The 27,758-nt window shown below is 40.1% G+C and overlaps 1 protein-coding gene across 1 annotated transcript in view; it reads right to left on the minus strand.

Annotated features, from left to right (window-relative positions):
* Nucleotides 1–27,758, minus strand: part of LOC127356755 (protein shisa-8-like) — a 94,614-nt gene that overhangs the window by 29,333 nt on the left and 37,523 nt on the right. The window contains exon 2 of the mRNA XM_051388772.1: nucleotides 26,866–26,981. Coding sequence (XP_051244732.1) covers nucleotides 26,866–26,981 — 116 coding nt within the window. The remainder of the gene's footprint in view (nucleotides 1–26,865; nucleotides 26,982–27,758) is intronic.

A 27,758-nucleotide genomic window follows, 5' to 3' on the forward strand; every position in this document is an offset into this window, starting at 1 on the left:
GATACAGACCAGTGAGAGAGAGAGTAAAGAATAAGTTAAAAGGAAAGAAACAGAGAGGGTGGGAACATCATCATAGCTGACTTCAACAGTTGGTTATGAGGAATGAGAGCTGGAGAGTGATGTGAAAGTGATTCACAAGGGGGAAAAGAAGTGTGTATGGATACTGTACATGCTACAAGTCTGTTATTACACAAGAGCTGTCCTCCCTCACTGTCACTTTAATAGCTTTGGTTCCTGAAGAGGGTCCAATCTCTTGTGATATACAGTAATTTGATGTATAATAGTTGATGACAGTAATTCACAATAACGTGTGTATGTGTGGTTGTGTGTAGTGCTCTTACTTGTCAGCGGGGTACTCTCTATTTACTGGCCAACCATCAAGTAAATTCATAGGCACAGATACAAGTACGCATTACCGCATACATGGATGCTTCATATATATGCAACTTCGTAAGCCCAACCTTTTTCCAAGTCCCTGAGTGACACATTTTATTAATATTTCATATTATATTCAAGAATAACAATAACAGTACAGAACAAATGATAAACTGTACAATTAACACAAATAGTGATAGCAACTGTATGAAGTTTGTGTAAAATCAGCATTTTGGATGAACATTTTTAGAAGATTATTTCCTATGAATATTATTATTATATTATCAGAGATGAGTACCTTTGTATTATGATTTTTTTTTAACAAGCACACACACTTAACATGCTTCTCTTTTGCCTCTGGCACTTGGCCATTGTTCTATAGCTCTTTGCTTGTTTTAACCATGTGTTTTTCTAATCCAGGGTGAGCTGATTAGCATAGAGTGGAAACTTCTAACATGCTCTCATCCTTTGAGATTTTCTGAAATTTACATCTTAAATAATAATATAAAAAAATATCAATTTTATATTTTTTTTAATGCTGAGATATAAATTATTATATATATTATATAAGTTTTGGGGGTTTTTTTAATCAAGGAGGCCCCAAGAACCCCTGTGACCCCTAGTGGGGGTCGCAAACCCTTATTAAGGAAAAATGCTATCCTGCTTTATCCCTGTTTCTCAAAATATGAGGATTTTCTGCTTATTTGTTTTATATCATTGTATATTGATTGTTGTTGTGTTTGATCAATTTGATTCCCTACAGCTAACATGTGACCCTGTACTTGGTGCGTCTACCTTTATATCTTATGCAACTGTCATACACCTCTTTGAATGTACAGTGTTTTTTGTAGGCACAAGAAAGTCCTAGTTTGTATTTGTGTGTATTTATTTATACGTGCATGTGTGTATGTATTTGTGTGTTTCTTTGTTGTCTTGGCCTCCCCTCAGTTCTGTGCTGTGTTGGTGCTTCCTGCCTGTAATGTGATTGTAGAGGTGATATGCCTTGGTACTCCCTCTAACAACACAGGCACATACTTCATCATGTTAATTCCCTTGTGTGTGTGTAGATGTGCATTTCCTTGTGCCCAAACTCTTTTCTCTCTGGGCATGTAGGTACACACATTTATATTTATATGCAGGTGTGTCTGAGCCCCTTTTTTTGTGTGTGGTTCAGTCTTTGTGTGTACTGTCTGTGTGTGCATGTGTGGGAATGATCTCATCCATATTCTCCAGGCAGTGCCAGCAGTGGGGGAATCGCTCAGCTCACTGACTTCACGCAGCACCATAAAAACCCAGCAGCCAGCCGGCGCTGTCCTTCACTCAACGGCTCCCATTACAACACTTGGCAAGGGGCGACTGATCAAGAATATTAACTGCAAACCTATGGTGGAGAAAGAAGCTCATACAGGCAACAAAAGGGGAAAAAAAGTGCACGGTTTTCTTCTTTTCATGTACGCCCTTTAGCGCTAAATCATCTGAATAGCTTTTTAAATCGTCTACAGAGGCAACCATCAGAGCAGAGCTGCTTATCCAGCATTTATCCTGCATCTGTTCTGCATGTTGAACTCCAGTATTTACCCTTGGAAGTGTAGGGTACAATGAAGCAGCAGTGCAGCAAGCATGTCTTAGACCTTCATATATTTAGGCTACTTAACATAGTGTTTGAGGGATTGGTGCACTGGTGTGTTATTTTGATTTGGAAGATGTTTTACTTTGAGTGGTTGCGGTCAAAAGCTGAAGTAAAAATCTGTATAGTTCTTTTAAGAATGTTTTCCTTTGGCAGTTTGTATCAGTAGATGGTGACGTGGACTGATGAACACAGGGTGAATAATGGCACTAGCACTGACAGAAAAACCCTAAAACACAAAAACTATTTTTGCTGTCTCTATTCATTTTAACTCTCAGGGTGACACTGTTATCAAGGTTATTTTTAATAAGTGCTGCAGAGAAATAAGACCTTCAACATTATACGCTTACAATAGCAGGCTGAATGGTGTGACCAACATCAATGATGCTAATATCCATCAATCAATACTGTCTACTTTAATCTTAAAGATCCCCTCCAGGCATATCATGACATACATAAAAGGTCTGCTTGGAACAATAACATGTCTGATATGCTTTTTCTCCCACAAAAAAAGTACAATTTCCACATTACAATCCTTAAAGAGACATCTACTCTTTCTTCCTCATTAAAAGTTCCAGAATCTATAAATAAGCAAATGTAAAGTTTTCCTGCTGGACACAAGATGTCTCCTACTTCACTGTGAAGTATTTGTGATGTCACTAATAAAAATCATATTGCCAGTGAGCACAGAGAAACTTTCCACTTTCAGAAGATTAATGTGAAAGCATCCTCCTAGTGTCAAACTCTGCACATACATCATTCTGCACAGTGAAGCTGTAGGAACATGAGGTAAAACTGATTTTTGGGTGGACTTTATTATTTCCATGTTTCTTGGGTTGCTTCATCCAAACTAAAGAATGTAAAACAAATCTCCCTACCAACAGATCTGAATCTCACTATTTCTGGGTTAGGAGCAGTAATTTATTGAGGCTCATTCTAGTTGATTCACTGTGACAACAAGACTCCAGGAAGTCACGACAACCGGCCAAAAATAGTCTAGCACATAACCCCTTGTAGTTGTGTTTACACTTTACTTTGCTTCAATCTGCACAGCTAATTAAATAAACACAATCTAATATATTAATTGATGAGCTTTAGAAGGGTTTTAGGTGGATTTGTTAGATGGACCTAGACAGTGTCGGGCTAGCTGTTTCCCTTTGTCTTAAAACTAACTAACCATTGCATGGTTTCCACATGGCATAATGTCTGACTGCTCATTTAATTGCCTTTTTAAAGCTGTATTAGTAAGTTAAAGGTCCAGTGCGTAACATTTTGGAGGACCTATTGTCAGAAATGGAATATAATATTCACAAGTATGTTTTCATCACTGTAAAATCACCTGAATATAGGACTCATTGTGTTTTTGTTACCTTAGAATGAGCTGTTTTTGTCTACAGACGCTGCAGGTCACCTTCAATGGAGTCCACCACCATGTTTCTACAGTAACCCAGAACGGACAAACCAAAGACCGGCTCTAGAAAGGGCCTGTAGCATTTTTCATGAGTTTCATGGTTACCATTGTTTCTCTTACTTCACAACCTGTTCTCATTCCCAGGTCGATCATAGACAGACGTCAGCAGTGTTCAATTAGTTTCAATCTGCACTGCAGAAATCCTATACACTGGTCCTTTAAGTGAAATCCATTTTTTAAGCCATTCTTTATAACTGCACAGCATCTCAAATGGAAAAGTCTCAAGGACATGTGTCATCAGTTTGTAAATGTTTCTTTAAAATGTGATGTTTTTATACATTTGGAAACCGTGGGATCATCATGGGAGTTTGTTAATATATTGTCCACCAGTATATATAGTAGGTTTATAAGCAGGTGAATTAGAAGTGCCAACAGAAGAATATAAAATAAAAACTTATTTCACTTTACTATATTTTGAATATAACAGAATGCAAGCAGCTATTGTTGTGAGAAAAGCTTTGTGCTTAAATGAGTTTCTTTTCATGCGGTGGGTTTTACTCCTCAGCCACATCCTTTGGAAGCAACACACACAAGCACTTTGGTCACGTGGACTTCCAATGAGGACTGCATACAAACAAACACACACACACACAACTTGTACTTGATCACACACATTTTGTATGGTCATTCGCATACACAAAAACACACACACACACACACACACACACAGACTCTCAGCAACTCCTTTGTCGTGTCGTATCAGGAGCCAGCTCCTCTCCGTGTTTCCTAAAGCGTGAATCTCTTGCTAGTGTGCCCACCCACCATGTCTAACAGTGATTGATGCTCCACAGACGCACTCTCAGACAGACAGTGCGTGTGCACGTGGGTGTGTGTGCACGTGCATGCCTGTGTTTGACCTTCAAATCACCTTCCATCCCAACAACCCCCCTCACCCCCTCTCCACACCACCACCACCTCCCAACCTCTCTATTTGTGCTTCCATCTTGGTATGTTCGGCCCGATTAACATGGGGGACTGGGTCAGTGCTGCAAGAGCCACATGGGAGGGAGGGAGTTGGATTGTAGAGTTATGGGGGGGGGGGGGTTAGGGGTGTTAGCATGTCCTGCACAGACTGCTAATTGGCTGCTATATACCCTGTGGAGGGGGAGGAACAAAGGGAGGAAAGGTTGGAGGGAGAAGTGGGAGGGAATGATGGAGAGTAGCAAAGAGGAGACTGAAGGGAGGAGAGGGAGAAAGACGATGATACAGAGGTGCGATGGCACGAGGGAGACAGAAAGATAAAGAGAGAGAGCGGCGCCTCATGAGGAGAAACAGAGGGAGCAGATGGCTTTGAAAGAGAAATGGATGACATGAGGGTGACAAAGGAGCAGAAAACTACAGCACTGCATCCAGCAGCGGTCTCGTATGGCAGAGAAGCAATCTGCCTTCTTTTTTAAATGTTGTACGCATGTTTTCAGAATTGTAATCTTCTTTTTCGCTCATCCTCTTACCACTTTAGAAAGTTAGAAATCGCTCCATGCATAACTTTTATTCCAACCAGTCTGACATACAATTATATTAAATTTTTCATATTATTTAAAAATACTCTCCATTATTATTCAGTGATCTGCCCATATATCTCTACGTTGCCCATCAATTTCTCAGCCTACCTCTTCCTCCCCCCTCTCGGTCTCTACCCCACTTATTTCTCCCCCAAGGCAGCGATTTGTGGATTCTGTCGTACTGTGGCAGCCGGATTCTCTGTCTGTCCCCCTTAGAGAGGAAAAGGAGACAGAGACAGAGAGAGAGAGAGAGAGAAAAAGAGAGGACGTGAGGGTCTAACCACCTCCGAATAATTAAATGTCCCCTCTCTCCATGCGCTGTCATCCTTTAGGTAGTGTGAAATGTAGGCCACCAGACTAAAAATAATCCAGACTGCTGAGATGGTTTGCTCTCACTTTTATGAATGATTCCCCCATTCTTAAAAAGACCAGGTTCCTCTGCACTTATGATTGCATTCATTATTTAAAGACCCTGAAGACCCACACAGGTAGTTTCACTCGCAGTTGCTGATGGTTCAGGTTGAAGGTCTTTGTACAGTGTGCTGCACTGCTGTGTTGGGGTTTGGGATCCAGAAGCTGATGGATTGATTTGGCAGCTCATACCAAGCTTGTGGATGCAGCACTGATGGAAATCCAGACTAACGTGCCACTTCCCAGATATACGGCCGTCATTCCAAATTTGAGTACTAGTGTCAGTGTCAGCCATTAGTTAAAACTTAGGCATAGGTTCACAAATCCAGGCAACTCATGTCTCATAAAGAAATGCAGATAAGCCTTTTTACCTGGCTGTGCACTTTTGCCTGTGTGACATTTTGTAAGCACTATTTTTGGATATAGTTCAGGGAAAACCAAAACAATGGAGGCAAAACTAATATTGTATATAACTATAATATAGTATAGTATAATTGTATAGTAAATAGTATAATATAATATAATATAATATTATTCTATTTAGATCGCTGCGCTACGAAATCTGAAATGCCTCAAACTGATATTGTACAGTCTGACATTGATTTTGACCAAGATTTTATTAGATCCACCTCGCACAGAGTGACATGTAAGAAACGTACACGATCGCACGGTTGTCACGGAGTCTAAAGGTGCCTTTACTAGGACAATTGAATAGAGCACAGCTGTCAATAATGTTATTAGTACTTTAACACATGTGCTTTTCCTGATAGGCCATGTAAAAATGCCCCCTTGAAATAGGTTTGACATGCAACCTGTCATCCTATCAGCTAAAATTGGACGTGTCTGTTCTTGGTTGAAAATATTTAACCTTCATAATTAATTTTCACTGGTCTTCATTCCAGTTAAGATGACAAGAATTATCATCAAATTGGACTACTGTTTATTCTCTTCTCCTGTTCATTTTGTTAAGGTACTGTAAGATACTGCTGGCTGTCAGATGTCAACATTTATCTCTTTCTTAATCCCTGCTTTATTATAGTTGTGGATGTTCTCACTTCAATCAAAATACAGTTTGCTTGATATGCTGAAATGTGCAATATCAATGCAATGATTTGTTGGTTTGAATAACAAACTACATGCACCTTTTGAAAACATTTTCTTTGTAACAATGTTCTTTTTGTCTGACACAACATTAAACTGGACCTTTTCTTTAAGCAACTCATTCTTCATGTCTGTCTACTTATGGCATCAATAGACCTTCTTCACAGCTAATTTTTTTGACTCCTTGTCGCAGAAAATGCACAGCTTTAAGTAATAACATGAAACTCTAGTGCCCCTGTAAGCCATTCCATTGATAAAGCATATACACAACATAAAGTAAATACACATGCATTGAATTATCTTCAATGTCAAAGCATGCGGACGCAATCCAGTCAGCAGATGACACATATTGAGCTCAGTGACCTGTGCCTGACATTTTGTAACCTTTATTTGCACTGGGGATGGTTGTGACCAAGTTGTCCAGCATTTTACTCATTTTCATTCATAGCATTTTGTACAGTCAATCCTCTGAGAGCGGCCCGCCACAAACAGTGTGGCCAGAGATCAGCTCCACTGAAAGAAGTTGAGGTTAAGTGACTTGTGTTTCTTCACTATAGCTATACTTTCACTGTCCTAACATTCCCCTTTTTTCAATGTAATTTTTGCCCAAACACAATACCACTTTATACCGTATGCACCCTTCAAAATATCACGAGTCAATAAGGAAGAGTTGTGACTTCATATGCCAAGGTCAGGACTTTGACATTTGTGACATATGATTCAGCCTGTTATTGATGGAGACGGGCTGGGTGAAGCGTACCACCTCAGGGTATGTTATAAAACACACTCACACTGGGCCACATGGCTACACACACACGCATGCCAATGCTGTCTACTAGAAATTGTGTCTGTATATTACTAGATGTTTCCATAATTTACGTTACGGCAACAACATAATATCTGCCTGGATTTTGTTCAGAGGCAACGTTTTTTGAAACAATACATTGATGCAACACGGTGGAGTCACAAGTAGGTGGGTCGGGTGAAAGACATGTAAAAAGTGCTGGTGTCACCCCACAGTCCAGGGTTCACGTCCACACTCCTGCAACAAAAGCACTTTGGTTGTGGGTTAGGGTTAAATGTTAATAAAAAATCAGTGCTGAATTTTGAATAATGGTGTAGAATAGTACTTCTAGATTGTCTATTTTTATGTTTTCAGTAGCGTTTTACTGTTTAGTATCAGTTTAAATTATCAGTATCAGTTTCCCTCAAAATATATTTGCTGTTGCTAATTAGTTATATATGAATGTAATTCATACAACTAGACAAGGAGACAGGGCTGTGAATTATAATACATACTTCTGAGGAATTCTGACTAATTTAAAAACCCTTAATTCTACAGTAACGCTCTCTGCTACATGACTAACCTTAACCCCTACACGGTCCTATTTTTGTCCTAAATACACACCAAAACTAATATCAGACTTAGAGTGATGTTAATCTAACCTATATTCTCCATAACTCATATTCCAACCACCTAAGCCTAACTCCTAACATTAAAAACCCTATCAGCCACTTTGTGTGCAAGATATTCACAAGCACAAGAGACAGACAGTACAAATTATATTGCATGATTAAAGATAACATTAAGACCATATGACACTGTAATGATACTATTTGTTAACATACATGCTACATGCCTCGAGCCTTGCCGCAGCATGACTTTTAGTGACCCACACAAGACATTTAATATAGCACACATATGCACACGTAGTAAGAGACGTCAGCGGTTTTACCATGCTTGACATTTCTCTCACTCTGCAGCCAGCACATGTAAGCTGTCCAGTGACATTTCACACACTGTGGAGGGATAGACATAGACATAGGACCAAATAAAGACAGAAAGCAGGAAATAAATGAGAGCAGAGAGCAGTTAAAGGGAAAAAAGCATTTTGTACTGGTTTAAACAGGTTTTACTGCTGCACACACACACACACACACACACACACACACACACACACACACACACACACACACACACACACATACACAAATATGCTATTCTTTATTGGATCCAAATGCAGTCTTTCCCGCCTCTCCTCATCCTTCTCACTTTCTCTTTCAAGTTTCATCCCCCCGAGTCCCACCATGTTTCTCACCTCATCGTCACCCTATTTCCTCCATCTGCCATGCACGCATAAAGACACATATGCCTACGTGCACACACACACACACACACACACACACACACGCTTCTCTTTCTCGCTTTATTTTTGGACTTCTTAGCTATCACTCCTTTACTTCCTCTGCCATGCTCTAATTTTCTTTCCCCTCTCATGTTTTCGCCCTCGCCTTTCCCCTCTCCACCTCTAATCCTCCTTTTTCCCTCGTCTCTCCTGTGCAATGGTGAACGATTGAGATGCCACAACGCATGACAGACTGTGATTGAAAATCCTGTTTAGCAGAGTGTGCTTCCTTCTCCTCCTCCTCCTCTGTTTTTCTCCTCTCCCTCTCTTTCTCTCCCTTCTTCTCTCCTCCCCACTTAAGCGTCAGCCCCTGCATGGTGGCCGACACTGGCCTCTCTTTGATCCCCCATAATGCATTGTGATGGCTGTGTCAGCGCTTAGCCTGATCTCAGAGAAACTATCTCTAAGCAACAAGAGGAGATCAATAGCGCAGTGTCACCAGGGAACTGTTTTCTCTGTTGGTCTTTCTCCTCTCTCTGTCCGTCTGATTATCTCATTCGCTCACTATTCCTGACCATCTCCTTTTTTTCACAATCTCTGTGTTATCTCACTGTCAGTTTTTGCAACCTTTCCCACCCCACACTTTGGCTTCTCTCGGTATCTCGTCATCTGTCTTTTTGTGATTTATTTATTGTCTTTTTCTTTCTGCTTCCCACTCTTTTGTGCAACACACGCACAAGCAGGAATGCCTCAATGCACATTAAATATTGTGTTATAAAAAGGTTTACTAGTGTTGCCTCAGTGCTGATTTCTTCTCTGTGACTGCAGTAGGTCAGTGTGGCAATTACAAAGATCAATTTGCATCTCTAAGCTTGTGTTTACAAGTGGTTTATAAGAAATAGGTTTTGACAACAAGGTCCTCAGAATATTATCACAGCACATGGTAATTTCTTGGCAGTGGAGCACAACAAAATAAGGCCTGACATGAACCACTTTCTGCAAACAGCCAGTGTTGCTGGGTTTCCCATTTTCAGCAAACACAGAGAAAGTGCCAGGACAAAAGCTGGTCATTGGGGTTGTCCCCTAATTGTCGACCCACTTTTCATGAGTCATTGAGATATTTCAGTCTGGACCAAAGTGGTGCATCAACCAACAGACAGACAGACCATTGCCACCATCAATATAACTTAAAACAAACAAAAAATGAAAAACCATACACAGTGCAAAATTTTTCAGTTTGACTGACTATAAACTAAATGACCCATAGTCAGTTTAGTCTGTCATTAAGCTAAAGTTGACCTACAGTATATCTAAGTCCAGATACTGTGTATGAAGGATGCACACATGGTGCACATAGTCCACTTTGACACATACTGTATAAGTCAGTGAATTACCTCGACAAAGACAAAAAAAAAACTATATTTTATCGTTAGCGTATATAATTGATTGTTTGTTATTCAATATCTGTGTCATTAATGTCTATCTATTCTAGGAATAACATCACCACAGGTTGAAATGCCACAATCACAGCCTCTGCTCACAACACAATGGAGCAATTCTTGTCCCTGGAGCCAACAAGAAGCTGCATGATTGATGGCAGCTTGTGGGATAAGAGTAACTGTCAGACAGTATTATAGAAAAAAGACCATTATACTGTGTTCTCAGCAGATTGCGGAGCAGCAATAGGCGAGACGATGAAGCAATGACATCACCTCTACCATATTAGCTGGCATTACAGGACCTGCCACTTCCTCAGCTAGTTGTTTGGGTTCAAGATTAATTATAAAGAATAAGACTCAATCACAACATGGACATACATCTGCGTATAATTTCCAGGTGTGAACACAAGGACGTTGTCAAACTGCCAATTATCCAGATAGCATCCAGATGCAGATCACAGTTTAATGTGAGGTATAAATGATGTGTTGATTCGTCCTTGTGTTGCAGATCAGTAATTGGCAGGCTGGGATTGCAGCAGTGTGTTTCAACATATGGCGAGAGTGTTGGGACGAGGATGAGCACCGTGAAAAAGTGACAGTCAGTGAGAAGGGGGAAGTTTGAAGGAAATCCAATGTGGGATTAAGTTAATGTGAGTGGATTAATGATTCAATTAAGAGCGATATTTGTTTTTAATGATTACAAAAGTATGACGCTAGCTTGTGTGTGTGTGTGTGTGTGTGTGTGTGTGTGTGTGTGTGTGTGTGTGTGACAGAGCGAGTTAGAGAGAGCACTTCTGCCCTCCTGCTGCTGTTAAATAAATGATATCTGTCACTCGCACAGCAGTGTACTGGCAGTGGTAGTATATGGCTTCACTTTGTTATATGGCAATCTCACCTATACGTCATACACATAAACACACACTCACGCACACACACATACAAGGTCTGTTTCTGTTAGTTCCTGGGATTGATGTAACTATTGTTCTCTATGACACAACTGAGCCCATCTGGTCAATACTGCCTTCAACCCACAGTAGTAACTACAGTGCAGATGAGGAAAAAGACTTTAGAGTTTGAAGGCTCTTAGAAAAACTATGTGACAGATATGTATGTTGTTTAACCTTGATTTTATGCCTTTTAAGCCTAAGCTTTATGCTGCTCATTAATCATCGTCACAGACTTTGTATAAAACCTAAAAACCATTTGGCAGCACTCTGTGTTTGGACGATCTAAAAGGGGGCATGGAAAATGCAGTAGCTACAAAGAAAATGGTGTTTCTTTTTCAGCTTTTTTGAGCTAGTTTAATAAATTATTCTTTAATTATATACATTTAAATATGTGATTTACAGGTACCTTGACCAAATGCAATCACATGAATTCCACTAGAGTCAGAAATTGCAGAAGTAGCACTAACTGCCACTGGTTTGCTTTTAGCATGACTAGTTAATCTAGTGTTACCTTTTTTTTCTCCATTGTATTTTAAATCGGCTATCATTTAAATATGTTTGTAATAACAATGTGTTGTAGCTACGGCAGTGTACTGCTGCCTTGCCATGCTAAAAACAGTAAAAACTGCATTATGTTGTAAGCTGTATTTGTTTATAATATATACTTGTCCTTATACAATAAACAATGAAAAGATTTTGGAGCATCAGAGGTAGAGATGAAGCAAAAAACAGTGGCTTGATAAGCTTCAGCTCAGGCTATCTGCCCAGCTGAAGTGTAGTTACTACAATTACATTTTTACCTCAGTTTTCCTCATTATAGAGAATTGACACGATATCTCCCCCCCAAATTACACGTGTATGATATAATATTTGTATGGTGAGGTAAGATGTCAAAAAGGATGATTTTGGTATTAGACCAAATATGTTAGTAGAATAAAGGAGGCTTTATGCTACTGTCAGAACCTGTTTTCAAATATTGAGATGACTCTCAAGCATTAGGCTCCGTTATCTCCTCACAGGTAAACACTGCACACAGAAACCACGGAAACTATAAACAAAACATTTCCCTGTGAGGTTTCACGGGACAAATCTGATCAGACGTAGGAGATACAGCCGGATGTGTGTCCACTCACAGGTTAGTGATATGGAAATAACCCATTCAATTAGTCATTCATTCTGCCTTGCAGTCTTGTCTGGTTGGCTTCCTTCCTTGTCTGTCCACATGTCCGCTTCTCCTGTCGTCCTGCACAGGTCTTTTTCATGTGTGTTTCAACCCACGTTGTGTGTGTGCATTAAAGGCAGGCTGCTGGTCGGCGCTCTCTAAACCCTGTGGCCGTCACACAGCACATCGACTGTCATAACAGACCTGACTCTCCCTCTGAGGATCACGCATGGTTGAGTGTGATTAGGTTAAACACGCTCTCTGAAATGACATGATGTGATGTGGCATTGTATTGTGTGTGTGTGTGTGTGTGTGTGTGTGTGTGTGTGTGTGTGTGTGTGTGTGTGTGTGTGTGCTGGACAGAGAGGGAAAACCAGAGAGAGGTTGTGTGTCATTTACGTGTGTTTGTCATTTATATGTGCAGTGTGCTCATGTGCGCATGCAGGAGCTTGTGTGTTCTTCGGTTCTTAAAGAGTGTGTAGCTTGTTGTGGTTCCTTGTTCTTCTGTGTGTGTGTTTATGTGCATGCGTGTGCCAAGGACTCCCATGTTGCTTTCCAAGAGTTCTGACTTTCCGATGTGAGACTGATTTCAATCAGATATGTTACAGCATCGTTGGCTTAGCTTAGAGACACACCTACACTCACACATACACACACACACACACACACACAGATACCATGTAGAGTCCAGCTAAGCCACTGTTTCTTTAGTGATAGCTGCATCAATTTAAGCTCACAGCAGGAACAACCTTCACAGACTGAAGGAGACATCGTGATCAAAGGCACACCCTCCTCTGTTACTTCTTATTGGCTTCACTTGTGAAATTGTAGTCATGTCCTGTGAAAACCTGGCACCTTTAATCTTCCTATAACAGTTTATGGTCCAGTCTCTAACAAAAACATTTCATGGCTGCAGGATTAAGCCAAATAATGTATAATGTAGTTAAACCAGCCAATTTAAAGATTGAAGGAAAAAAAGCAATGTTTTGTCCTTTTGGGGAGATACAAGGTTTCCAGAAGACACGTTCCTTTCATCTGATATCATCTCTAAGCTTGTAATCGTAGGCTTGAGCTTGTACAAGATTGCTGGTTTGATTATGGAAAATTACTCTAGTTGAACATGACAGAACACATGTACAGATTCTCAGAGCGGTCTAGAGCAAAGTAGATCAACCGTCTGGATGGCACATGCTTCACCATCCTATCATAATCACAATAAAGCAAGCTTTTGTCTTTGACAGTCAGTACAATGTTTTTTATATTGTATATCTTACACACTTAAATCTCTGGTTCGAAATTGACTCAGGTTGGGACAATGTAGCACAAAGGTAAAAATTGATTAACTTTGCCCAGCATCCATTGGGTAGAAAACAACCCAGGATGTTGTTCTGAACCAGTGTTATTTTACTTTCATATTAGTGTTGGGTTACCAAACAGGAACTGTTATCTGAAACTACTCTAACTATCTGTAAACGTACATGACAGAATTTGTTATAATTATAACTAATAGTGCATTTGTAACAGTTTAAAGGTCAACCTTGAGCTTGTTATGTCTAACACTGGTTCAAAATAACATTCTACCAATACAGAACGGTCTGTTTTTTCCTGTAAATGTACTTTTCATATGGATTATGTCCTCCGTCCTCACTCTCAAACACACTCCCCCCTCGTCATCTCCCTCCCCGGTAGTCCGATGCATTAACCAGGAAACCACTGAGTCCTCTATGAGAGGGGTTATGCCTCATTATGACAGAATAACAGAGCCAAAATGGAGCCTGATCCCTCCCAGTCGCTCCATAACAGTAATACTATCAGTGAGCCTGTGGCAGTTGAGGCTAATCCAGGCCATTTAATGTATAGCCACGCACTGCACCTCACTCAGGGGCTCAGCAGCGGCTCATATCAGTATCCAACAGGCACTCACATATACACACATTCACACGCTTTTCACATCCGTGGAAATCCACATTCCCCCTTTAAACTACCTCACCACGCACTGCTCCTTACACATAAAAATGCCACCCTTTGCTCACACATACAGGACTGCTAAGTGCTTTTGCAGGCATGCACACTCCCTATCCTCACCATCCCTTCAATCTCACTCCGATTCAATGCGTCATATAATACCAAAACGAGGATAATACACTGATGACCCTTTTGCTTTACTTAGTATATTCACGGAAAAGCTTGGTGAGCTTATATCTTATGGATACAGACAAAAAACTAAACTAAACTGAATACAATCACATGGCTGGACTGCTCATCCACACACACAACTAGCTATTTTAAGGTCAAATGTGTAAAAATGTGTCAATCCATAATGGTTGACCCTCGGGATGGCTGGAGGCAGAGGAGGTGACAGACACAACACAGCCTCCCTCAGCCTCACTTGACATCTCCAATACACACACACAGACACACACTCATGTATGTGTAATACACAACCCCTACGCATTAAGACAGTACAGAATGCCAATGTGTGCTGTCATTTGTCTCAATTGAGCTGCAACTTATGAATCGTCTGTCCACACTATCCATGATGGCTGTCAAGGCTGTGTGTGTGTGTGTGTAGGGGGGCTGTCATGAGTGATTGGTGTGTGAGGCTGCAGAGTGGGGTCAGGTGTCCTTCAAATGACAGACAGAGAAAAAAAGCCCCCGCACCACACTGGATCAATGCACACACACACATGCATGCAAACACACATAAACGTACTTACTCTTCGTGCACAAGTAAACAACAGTACAGATACGCCTGAAGACTGGACCCTATGCATACTGCATACATTATATACACATGTCCTCTATAGCAGCTACAGGGGTCTAAGTGTATTAACTTCACCCTAACAAGAACACAGAGATGCACTTGAGATGATCCTGGACTAACCGGAACTAAATCTTCTAAATCTGTTCAGTATGAGAAGATCAATCAGTAGAAAACATTCAGTCCACAAGATTTTTGTATATATGTGTATTTCACTGAACTGGAATATACATGAGTACTCCTAGTTTCAGATAAATACAATAAATGGATAAAAGCATGGGCTTCCCGGGTGCTTTGCAGGAGGACAGTACTGAACAAGCAGGATTAAGGCCATAGCCAGGATTTTATAAATACTGAGGTTGTGAGTGCAAACAACCTCCAAGCCCAGCTCAGCCTTCTCCGCGCTGCCAGGAATATAAATAGATTCCGAATCCTTTCTTTTTTTGGGTCCAAGAGTAAATTGTCTTTGTCAAAGAATATTCATATCAGCCTACCATATCTCAGCAACAACTGGATGGCTGGCCGTGAAATTTTCTACAGACGTTCATGGTCCCCAGAGGGTTCTGGTATTGCACACGTAGGCTCACTGGAAAGGCTCGGCTACACTGAATGGAACATAACCTTAATAAATATCATTGGTAACACTTGTGTTTATCTATTTCATGTCAAAATGGCAGCTGTGGCTGTTACCAAAGAAAAATACAGAAGGCGTGACCTCAGTGTCCACAGTGGTTTAGAGGTTAAAAAGTACAGTACTGGTAGGTAAAAAGAGGAAAGAAAAATCTAAAATAAACTAATATATAAATGAAAAAATTAAGAAACACAAGAACGAAAACAAGTCGGTATCAAAGATTTAAACAAACAGTCAATCTGCCTCTCTGTTGGCCCCTCAGTCAGTGTGTAAGTCAGTATTTGTGCTGACCTGGAAGTTTGCATTTATGAGCATACTGTTAATCAGCCAATATTTCCCAGCAAATCACTGACCCTCTGTCTTTGGTTCTTGTCTGTCTGACTGCTTCTCTGTTTGTCAGTCTCTTTCATTGTTTTGGCGGCTCACTAAAACTGTAATCTGCTGCTGCACTGGCTTATTAATAAGCCTATTCTGAATGTTCCTCCTCTGTGAGCTGGTTGACTTTCAGCAGTGGCGACAGATCTGCACAGCACTAGAATAAATAGAGCGGCACCATGTCCATGCGATTCACTCTTGAATGATTTTATGATTTTCTGCATTTGTGCTTTAAAAACCTATTTTGTTTTTACTTTATTTGTTTTTCTAGTACAATATGATGTTATATTTTCATTCTATTTACATCATCCAATTAAGATGTCTTAGTTTTCTTTATTTTTATGTGACACAAGGTTAAATAAGCTTTTGTTTTCAATCTTCAATAATTTGCTTTGTATTTCCATCTTTTCCATCCGTTTTCTTCTGGGTTTTAACACTGTACTTTCATCACGTTGCCTGTAGGTGTTGCCCCTGTAACCCCAAAAGTTTGCTTTCAACTCTGTGAAATTCAACTCTTGAACTACTAAAAAACACCAAAAGGAACATCAGGTCTATTTATTGTAGCTCTGTGATCATTTCTGGGTGACTTTAGAGTTCAGTCAGAAAATGAGGGATCAGACAGCTCAGTCTGCAGACACTCAGGCTATGATTTAGAGAGCGAAAGAAAAGAAAGAGAGAGGAGGAGAGGGACAGAGAGATGACAGAAAAAGTGAGAGAGGGAGAGAGAGAGAGAGAGGGAGAGAGACCTCAAGGGAAGCATGGCTGTGAGCAGAAAGAGGGCAGAGGATGAGAGAAGACAGCTAATGAGAGGGAACTGGAAAGGGGAGGACTAAGACAGGAAAAGAGATAGCTAGCGATGCACTAAAGGATTATCAGCCAGACTTACACCTGATTTACCCACCCAGCGATCAGTGGGGATATCTCAATCCTACTATATAATACTACTGTATATCTGGTGCTACATCCTTACCTGCCTAAATGAGACAGAGACAGAAAAATAGCACTTTTGAAACTTAACATTCAAGATGGGTATCACAGACTAATCCAAATGGGAGAGATCGTAATAGCCAAAAAGAGATTTTTCAGCAGCGTAAAAATCATCAAAGGATATTCATGAATGTATCTGCAACCCAGACAAATATGTAACTGAGAAATTTAAATAAAAAGTACTTTATTATGGGTGTTTTTGGATGTTCAGTGATTTTGGCTGCGTCAGTATAGTTTGGGTGGAGGGTGAGACACAGATAGTTTGGCCTGAGGGGGGAGAAAAAGTGAGGGAGAGAAAGAAGATTAGAAGTTAGAAGTTGATGTAGGGAAGGAAAATGCAGAGTCACATTCTCTTCTCCGAGATTGGGGGTAGAGAGAACAGGATATAAAAAGAAATATGGGAATGAATGGGCTTGACAATTTTAGAGTCTGTCTAAAGGCTAATAGAAATACGCAAATGTGCAGTGTTTTCTTGTTTAAGAACCAAATCAGCTGGTGTGTTAAAAAGCTTCCCATCTCACTGTAAGATATTGTATTTCTGTCTCAGTTTTAATTTAAATGAAACATATTTTCTATGAAATATAAGCTAAAAATATTCTGCTACGAACTAAAAAATGGGCCAAAGTTGTGGAGATGAACTACATTAAACTCTATAAGCTCTATAAATGCTAACGTATGCTCACAACATATGCACACAATGACAACTGTGCTAACATGCTGGATTTTAGTTTTCACCTTTACAGTCTTAGTTAAGCATGCTGGCCTGCTAACATCTGCTAACTAGCACTTTTCACTGTACAAATGAAGCTCATTGGAGATAACATCAGTTTTGCATTTTTTGGTCATAAAACAAACTATAGGCTTTTTTTTCACAGCAGCCATTATGACATGAGACAGTTGGGTAAACACAAGTGACTAATGATACATACATGCTGGTGCCTGGAGAAGAGGGTATATTTTGTTTTCCAAGCGGCTCGACCAGCTAAGGATAAACTCCCTGCGATATAGACAGTCCCATGTAAGACTACTCTTGCATATTTAACTCACCCAAAAATGGGCCAGTAGTATTTACATACTGCCACTTAACTTCTGCTGCTTGACTTCAGGCAGTAAGGATCATTGTGAAATTAACCACAGGAGAATCCATGAAGAAGGTCAGTTGGACAAATTCAAATCTTGACCCAATAATGGTGCTAGATAAAAAAAAGTCAGGAGCTCACCAAAGTTGTTACAATTCATCCTGAGGGAGACATGAATGTGTCTACCATAATTCACGGCAATCCATCCAATACTTGTTGATACATTTCACTCAATACATCAACCTCATGGTGGTGCTAGAGGAAAAGTCACAGGATCACCAAAGTCATAGGATTCATCATCAGGGGACCATGAATGTCATGCACCGTCCATTAGCTGTTGAAATATTTGAGTCTGGACTGACCAATTAACATTGTCAGCTCTAGAGCCGTGCCACTAGTATGGCTAAAAATGATTAGCCTACTACCTAAATTATCATTTAGATAATTCAGATTAGGGAACTGTGAGTCTCCTGTCAATTTCTGTACAGCAATGTCAGCAACTGTTCTTCTGCATTGCTACTTGTTTGCAGTTACATTAAGGCATACACACACTGTGGCATCTGTGTTGATGTATTACAGCTGCCAAGTCTGGTTAAACACATTCCTCTGATCCCCTAAAATGTATTCTGTTCTGCAATATTAAATCTGGTTGTATGAGGCCAGCAGTGGAGGGTGGGTCGAAGGCCACAGTAGCCGTCACAAGGCCACTGAGGTCAGGATGAGTCATTTCTGGTTCACATACACATCCTGTCAGACGCTAATTATAATAAAAACACCTATAAAGCAGCAAACGGATTGGTAGACCTGAGCTCCTGTCAGTCATACAGATGTAATGGTAGGAATATAATGGGATGAAAAGACAAGTTGGCCCACCTGATGTACAAACTGTACAGTACGTTCATGCACAAGTGCACGTTTTCATGCTTGTATGAACATACAGACATATACGTTCACATACTCTTAAACAATATCTGCTCTGTCTCTCTCTCTCTCTCCCTGTCTCTCTGGGGGTGTGTCGTTGACGAGCTCAGTGCGGATATAATTGGCACTGGCCCCATGTGGCACTGTAGTGACGATCACAGAAATCAAGGGCGCACAGATGTAAACAAACACACTCCTGCACACACACACCAGCCCCCTGCCTATAGTACGTCTTTTCACTTAACACCCGTCCTGCAGGCTCCCATGATACTCATTTCCTTGTTTTGATTTCAATGTCACACTGATCCTATCTCACTCCTCCACCGTCTCTTGCTCCCCCCGCCCCCGTTCTCTCTGCATCAAACTCACTCTCCCTCACTCGTCTCTCCTTTTTCCTCTTTGAATGTTCTCTCCTTCCATCTCAACCTCCCTTCCTCCCACTGTTGTTTATATTTCTCCCCCTCTCTCTGCCTCTCTTTCCGCTCTTGCAGGCCAGCAACATGCAAATTATGCCCCACAAATGCAAATCCTTTCCTATCTCAGAAGAGACCTCCAGTGGAGAAGAAGAGTCCGCCCTGCTTAGATATACCACACCGTCTTTTCCTTCTGTAACAGAGGGGCGTCGTTAGTTTGAAGGTTATCTCTGAGAACTGCTGAAGAAAGCATTGCATGTATGTATGTGCATTATTAAGACAGTCCAGGGCATCATTATTAATGCTGTTTTAAATGGAGCTTCCAATAACAACTAGGGCATAAGTTCCTTTGGCATGCGTGGGTAATTTAATCACTGGTACAAAAATTGAAACTCATGAAGTATAATATCATTGAAATATAATAAGGTAGGTCACAAACAAATTAGCTGATGGTTCCATTACAGTGGGTCAATGAGATGTTTCCATGATTATGCTTACAAAACTGAGAAAAACAGCAAGATTTTATTATGCATAGAATATAGTCTCAGCCATATAGCAGCTCTGTGAGACTGTACTTTGAGCTGAATGTTAATGTCAGCATGCTAACATGTTCACAATGGAAATGCTAACATGTTGATGTTTAACAGGTAAAATGTTTACCATGTTCACCATCTAACATTTGTTAATTAGCAATAAACACAACAAGCAGAGCTTAGGCTGGTGGATATTCCATTAGCTTTGCAGGGAGGGCATATAAATCATGTCATGGAGCGTACTTTCTCCATTCCCAATAGGTAATGTCCTTGAGTAAATGCTGGTATGCATGCTGAGAGGAAGGTGTGCATTCCTCTCACTCATCAACTCAGTGAACCGGGAACTTCTGATGTTTGAAACATGCTTGTTGACTTGTGTTTAGTCTTTTTGCTTACACAGGTTTTCTGTAGGGGGGACTTTAATCCCCTGACCTGCCTGACCCTTTAAGAAGGAGTATACTTCCCCTTTAAAATGCCTTTGTGGGCAATGTTTTCTGGTGTAATGTTAGTCAATTTCAAAGAAGGCATGGTTATTGGTTTAGCAACTTCATTAACAATATGTATGTTTTCATAATGCCGCTTAGGGGGTAAATGTGATTAAAGGTCCACTGTGTAGGATTTAATGGCATCTAGCAATGTAGTTCAGAATTCCAACCTTAAGGGAGAAAATACTAAAACTAATATGCAAAGGGGCCTATCTAGAGCCAGTTTATCCTTCTGGGCTATAGTAAAAACATGGCGGTTCAACCTGGCAGTCTCCACTGAAGGCAGAAGGTGGCGCTCATTCTGAGGTAACAAAAACACAAAAAATCTGATTTCACCTGAAGTATACACTAATGAAAACATACCTACGAATATTATATTCCATTTCTGCCAATAGAGCCTCCTAAATGTTACACACTGGACCTTTAATATTTTGTCAAAGTACAATTGAGTACCATTTAGCTCCTAATGAGGGGAGATTAACGCCATCTGTACCAAAGTGGCACTAATTCCAGAGACCTTCCCTGATGGCCACAGAGAGCAGGTGACAGAGTTTTAAAAGTTTTAGAAGACAGAAGACTTCTTGTCTGTTGTTTTCCCACTATCTGCAGAGGAAGTGGGAAACCTAATGGAATGGGGTTTTATTGTTTCCTTTTTTGTGTGGCCTGGCTTTTTTTAGTGTTGCTGTCCATGGTGCTTAGATCAGCTGACTGTCATTAGATGAAACAAAGAATGGAGAATTTCTATTGTACCATGTGCTGCAGTCAGTTCAACAATTAGAGGCAGTGTTTGCATGCCTGACATCAGCTATAAGTGAACTGGGAGGGTTCTCGCATTCCCAGCTTTCCATCTTCCTTCCCGCTCTTCTTCCCTGCCATCTGTTCTTCTCTCACTCCTCCTCCCCTGCCACACATTCTCATTTACATCCCATCGCCTGATACCTTCTCCCTCACTTTTATATAATTGCTCAGTGTCTCACTTATTTGCACCTTCTGTTTTTGTTTTCTGATTTCCAGTCCTCTGTCCTAGCCTGTGAAGATTGTTTCTCCTCCATAATTTCTTTACTTTCTTCCACACTGCTTTTACCATCTTATCTCTGCTCTGTAAATCTGCCTGTAAAACACAACAAAAAATGTGTGTGTATCCCGGTCTGTGTATGCAAATGTGTATGTGGCTGTGTATATACATGGACTAGCAGGTTTCTGTGTGTGTGTGTGTGTGTGTGTGTGTGTGCAGAGCAGGGTGACTGTCCTCAGGGCAGCTCTCCACACCAGAACAGAGCAAGAGCAGCTGACCAGCTGTCCCCCTCGCAGCTAGCAGCATGTTGTCTCTTCTATCTATTCTCTCTATTTCTATCTCTATTTATCCTTCCCGCTTCACTCTCTTTTTCTTTTCTCCAGCTCTTTCTCTCACTTTTTCATTTTTCCTCTCCCTCGCCTGCTCCTTTGCGCTCCAACTCTCTCACACTCGCTCTTGCCATGCCTCCCTTTTGATCTAATTCCTCCCTCTGTTCCTCATTGCACACTGGACACAGTGTCACACCCACCCGCTCATTTTCATCATCAGCTCCCTTTCATCTGCCTGTTCCCTCCTTTTTTTGCCTTCACCGCCTCTCCCCCTCTTGCGCCCTCCTTCGCTTGCTGCTTCTCCCATTCCACGCCTCAGTAATGTCATTGTTAAGGTATGTCTCTCTTTTAACCTCATCTAAGTTTCATCTCCTCCCTCCTGTCTCTCTCCACATTACCTTGTTCTATGACTTTGTTCAATAACTTCTTCCTGTCAACCTCTTTTCTCTCATCAAATCAGCTGTCTTTTCTAACCACACATAAACATGTCTTCCTGTTGTCACTGTAACCATCACATGACCTGAGTATGTCTTTCCTTGTGCTTTTCTCTATCTCTCTCTCTCTCTCTCTCTCTCTCTCTCTCTCTCTCGCTCGCCTCTCTTTATGTCAAATATGCCAGCTTTAGACTTTACATCTTACCACTTTTATCCCTTAGCTCATCTCTTACATTGTATTAAATATATATCTGCCTCAAAAATGAGCACAAAGGAAGAGGAGAGGAGTGCAAGGAAGATAAGGAGATCATTCTTTTGTCAGAGAGGAAACATGAGGATTTGGCTGCTGTCTTCATTAGGTAAAGGGCTCAGGACTTGTTCAGTGTATTTTCATCCTAATCAGCCGCGCTCATGCTTCTCACTGCACTCTAACTTGTCCAGCTACAGCCTATTTTAAGCCACAGCGCATTGATGCACATAGTATGTATAGTGATGAGAATAGTTGCTGTATGTTCTGCATTGTTCCCTTGCAGCAAATTTGAAAATCATTAGCATGTTTTCCTTCCCTAGATGAGAAATTGTTTTCTGATATTTTCAGCCTGTTCTTTTCAGAAATGAGGTTGGAGAAATTGCACTGAAAGACAATAAAGTGATCATGAGCTGGTGCAAAACTTTGCATACGGTGCATTTATATGTGCATTGGAGGCAAGTTAGCCAGTCAGAGTGGATGAATAAGAAAAGTGGAAGACCATGGTTGTATTGGTTGTATCAACCTACATGTTTATTTACTACTGTAATACAAGTTTACCTTTCATTTCAAAATCTACAGTAAAGAGAGGCAGACAAAGGAGGGAAAGAGATAAGACGTTTACAGCCATAGTAGCAGCTCTGTAAGGGTGTACTTTGAGCTAAATGTTAACTTTAGCAACATGCATGCTGATGTTTTGCAGGTATAATGTTCATTATCACCAACTTAGTTTAGCATGATAGCATGCTAACATTTGCTAATTAACACTAAACACAAAGTGCAGCAGTGGCTGATGGGAATGTTGTTAGTTTTGTAGGCATGTGTTCGAGTATCTAGTATTGGATAAGTTTAAATGTTGACTTGTAATGGCACTAGACTAAAAGTCATCATATAATGTAAAAAATAAAATCTGTCAAAGATCCAGTCTGTAACCTTCTTCATATTGTCTGTATTTGTCTGTATACAAACACATCACCGCCTTTGAAAGCACTGTATTTTAATTGTCTTGTTGAATATTTAATAGCGATGATGTGAAGATGTGTTGAAGAGAAGTCCCCTAACACTGTCTTGATTGTATATAAAAAGGTTTATTACAAAAAGTTCAGCATCAATACAAGCAGCGCGGGAGCTTGGAGAGCATCCTGCCAAAGGAACAGCTCTGTCTAATTCACCTTGAACACAGGTTTATAAAGGTCAGTTTTACTCCAAAGGTCAAAAGAAATGTTTAATTCCAATCCAAATGTTTAAGGTGATAAGGGGAGGTGGGGGGTTATCAAGTAAAGGTCAAAGGCCCTTCAACCACAAACAGTAGAGGATTAAGCCACAAACAGTTGAGGCCAGAGGCTATTGCTAAAGCCATAAACATTCCATAGTAAGAATTAGTCCCTTAACCTCATGTACTACTAACACTACATATGTTGACATATATCATTTGAACTTATAACAGAATGTAATTTAAATTTATAAGCCTTCAGATACCACAGTCTGTAATTGTAATCTTATTTTAGCACTAAAGAAAAAGTTGTCATTGTCAAAGTAAATAGGATTTGTCGTCTAGGGACCATGAGGTTTTGTACAACTTTCAATGGAAACAAACAGTTGCTGGGCTATTTCAGTCTGAAATAAAATGATGGACCCACCGACAGACCAGCTTTCACTTTAGACATTTTAAATGCTTTTTCCATTAAAAGGCAATAATGTTGTCATTATTACCAATATAAGGGTGCCATTCTGCTGTAGGTCTTAAATTTGAGTTTGAATCCCAACAGTAGATTATGGAGAAAGTGGTGAAACACAGTTTTTATACTGTTTAAAATTTAAATTATGGAGATGCAGAACAGTTTTATGCAGCCATCAACCTCCGCTGAAAGATATTTTACTCCAACCTGTGAAGTGATAAACATTTTGTTTACATTCAAACCAATTTGTCTACCATCCTCTCTCCTTTTCTCTCTGCCTCTTCTTTCACTCCCCCTCATCTCTCTTGTTTTTCCTCCCAGTCTCTCTCTTTGTCTCTCTGTCTAACTGGCCTGGAGGATTAAATGTGTTTAATTAAGATGTGATTAAGTGTAGACGGCTGACACAGCAGGATCAGGATGGCTTCATCCGGTCGCCCCGACTGTCATCACCCTGTACCCCCATTCAGCCCCTGCAGTAAACACACACACACACACACACACACACACACACTCTCTCTCTCTCTTCTCCATATGTATGCTCTGTTTATTCCTCCTTTCACACCTCTCACACCCTTCCTTCTGTTATTTCCTTGACATTTTCTATTATCTTTTTAACTACGGGAATAATTCTTTCTTCTTCTGCTTCTCTTGCTACCCTAAGTGGACAAACAAATATTTATTCTTCCTTCTTACTTAAATGCTGGAATTCTACAGCAAGTATATGTCATTACATCTAATAAGATGTAAAACTTAATTTAAATATTAAAAAGAAGAAAGTGCACAAACTTGTAATTGTAGTACAGTTTGGTATAGGATGGAGTTAAAAACTGTATTTCTTTTTCTTCATGACAACATGCACATCATCCTGATCCATCAGATTTTAAAAGCAACAACATAAAGGTAATTATATCACATAAAATAGATATTAAAGACTAACAAAAATGCTGAAAAAGCTATCTGGTAATATAGGGTGCTGAAAGTCTGATTAAACTCTGATGTTGAAGACTCCAAAAAAACACTTAGACAAAGAAATGTGAGAAAGCAGAGGAGGTAAAAGGGGGATTTAATAACAGGGGAATAAAAAAATGGAAGGAGCAGGGGAAACAGAGTGCTAATAAGCCCAGTACGGGGTGAAACAGAGGCCAAAAACATGTTTATTGCAATGGTTGGAAGATGAAAGTAAAAGGAGAAGCCTCAGCATTTGTCTGTGTGTGTGTGGATAAATACTGCATGTGTAAGGGTGTGCATTTGTGACAGTGTGAAATATGAAAACTTTACACTAGAATAACTTACATATGAACCAGAACACATGAAACATTTGGTATCTTTTGTATCAGTGCGTGTGGGTTAGCTAAAGTAGCATCTACAGAGACTCATGTTTTTTTAATTTCATATGGCTTTATGCATGCTTTGGTGAGTAACCAGATATGAACGTAAGAAGTTTGGAAAAAAAGACATTTACCTACAGTACCACACAATAACACAGTCTGGATATTAGGAAATAACTGGCTCACATTTTTTCTGCTACGCCTGATAATGAGGACCAAATTGTGGGGCATCAGGGACTTTGTCCTTTAAAGCATGCCATCACTCTTGTCACAAATGAACCCTTAGGAAATATGCCCTCTAATTTGAGTCTCAATCCACTGAAGAAGCAAAGGGTTATACTGAGCATGTACATATGTGTGTGTGTGTGTGTGTGTGTGTGTGTGTGTGTTCTGTATGTGGGTCTTTGTGTGTGTGGTCAAAACGTCTAGAAAGCGGAAGACAGATGGGTCACACAGCATTCCCTCTGTGGGTTTGGAGCAGGAACACGGCTAATTACATCTTAATTAAATATGACCTGTCTGTCCCTGCGCCTCCTTGCCCATGGATGAGACATGTGTGCTTCTGTGCTCAGACAGAGAGACAGCAATAGACGGTGAGACACATGCATGTACAGTAAGTGCGTCACTGTAAGTGGGTACAAGGGAAGAGTTCTGGTGTAGAAAATTTAAACATACATGTCTATTTAATGGGTCTGTGGTGTTTGTGCGTGTATGTAAATAAAAATGTTCTCAGATGGACTTGAAGTCTTCACTCTCCCATGAGCTCAGTCCTGATGTGTTGTGTGTATTTGTTTGTGAGGTTATTAGAGGGCATGAAGCTGTTTCACAGCAGTTAAGGCTTTGTCTCAGTCCTCCAAATTAATGCACCCCCTTGTGTCTGAATTGTTCTCAATTTAGAGGGGCGCTGTAAGACAATGAATCCCAAGCAGGGGTCCTTGTACCCTTGGGGCTACTTCTGTAGGTGCCAGGGAGTTTGTAGCTCAACTAATTTGAGTTACTTGTAACACCTGAACACCACATGTTGACGTTGTGTGAATACTAATTAACCAGTGAGCAGTAGCAAAGTCTAAACGCTTGGCTAAAAATGATGGGATTAATAAATAGTTGAAATAGTTGTGTAAAAGTAATTGATTAACAGTTCTTGCTAACAGTTATGGATAACTGGTTAGTAAATACTTGAACTATAGTTAAATTAGCTTGAAGTATGAGTTAAACAGTTGAAATATTTAGCTTTAAGTAGTGGATAAACTATTAAAATATACTTAGCTAAAATTGGACTAATTGATAGTTTGCTAAAGTAGTGGATAAGCAATTGAAATTTGCTTGAAGTTATGGAGAAATTAATGGCGGTGTCGATGAAGAGGTAGGCTGCATGAGTTCATCTGAGTGATATCACTACTCTAAGACACGTAATATAATTTAACCTATCCCAAATGCACAACATGCACAGACGCACAGACACACAGACACACACACTGAGGACTGACCATTGTTGGAGCGTAGTGCCCTGGCGGAGATGCCGTTGGTCCCTATAGGATGATGAACCCCGGTTCCATCCACAACTCCCGCCTCCCCTGGCTGCTTCAGAAGCTCTGTCAGAGTTCTGGAGGGAGGAAAGAAAGCACATATTTACACACTTCATTTAAGCATCCTGCATACAAACTGAAAAGTAGATAAAAACATGATAATAGGTAGAAAAAATATCCACGCATTAATGTGGACAGATTATTAAAATCTATTATTAAAAATATCCAAACAGCCTTCATGTAAATAGTAGTACCTGAGGATGAAGACAAGCTTGTTCATGTCTATTAAAACAAACCCAAACAGAAACGCTCAGAATTAAATTCAAGACAGTGGAATTGAGGATAAAAAGGATGAGACTCTGGATGTTTGCGAAGTGGGAGCATCAATCATTTATAAAATATAAAGCAACTTCCCCTCCTGCCATCTTTTATTGTTTGATGCCTTTGAACAAGTTCTGATGCCTCTTCAAAAACTGGAACAGAGGCAGGAAAAGGCCTTCCAACATGCAGATTTAACTCTTTAGGAGCAGAAAGAACTAATGCTGCAGCTGTAAACAAAGATTTGTGATTTGTATCAGACAATAGCTATTTGATCGATTTCATTCTACTTGAATATAACGAGAGAATCAATGGATAAATAGTTGGAATATGTAACTAACAGATAAATAGCTGAAACACGTAGCTAAAAGTAAAAATTGTGAAATAGCTAAAAGTAAGCTGAGAAACATCAGGACAAACAAAAGGAAGCTCAGGCACTGTCTCTTGAGGACTTCCTGTCAAATATTTTGTCAATTCTGCAATCTTTTACTATTCTATGAGTTATCATGTGTTGGAATCATTTATTTATTTAATGG

Source organism: Dicentrarchus labrax, unplaced genomic scaffold (assembly GCF_905237075.1).
Source record: "Dicentrarchus labrax unplaced genomic scaffold, dlabrax2021, whole genome shotgun sequence".
In the NCBI taxonomy this organism is placed as follows: domain Eukaryota; kingdom Metazoa; phylum Chordata; class Actinopteri; family Moronidae; genus Dicentrarchus; species Dicentrarchus labrax.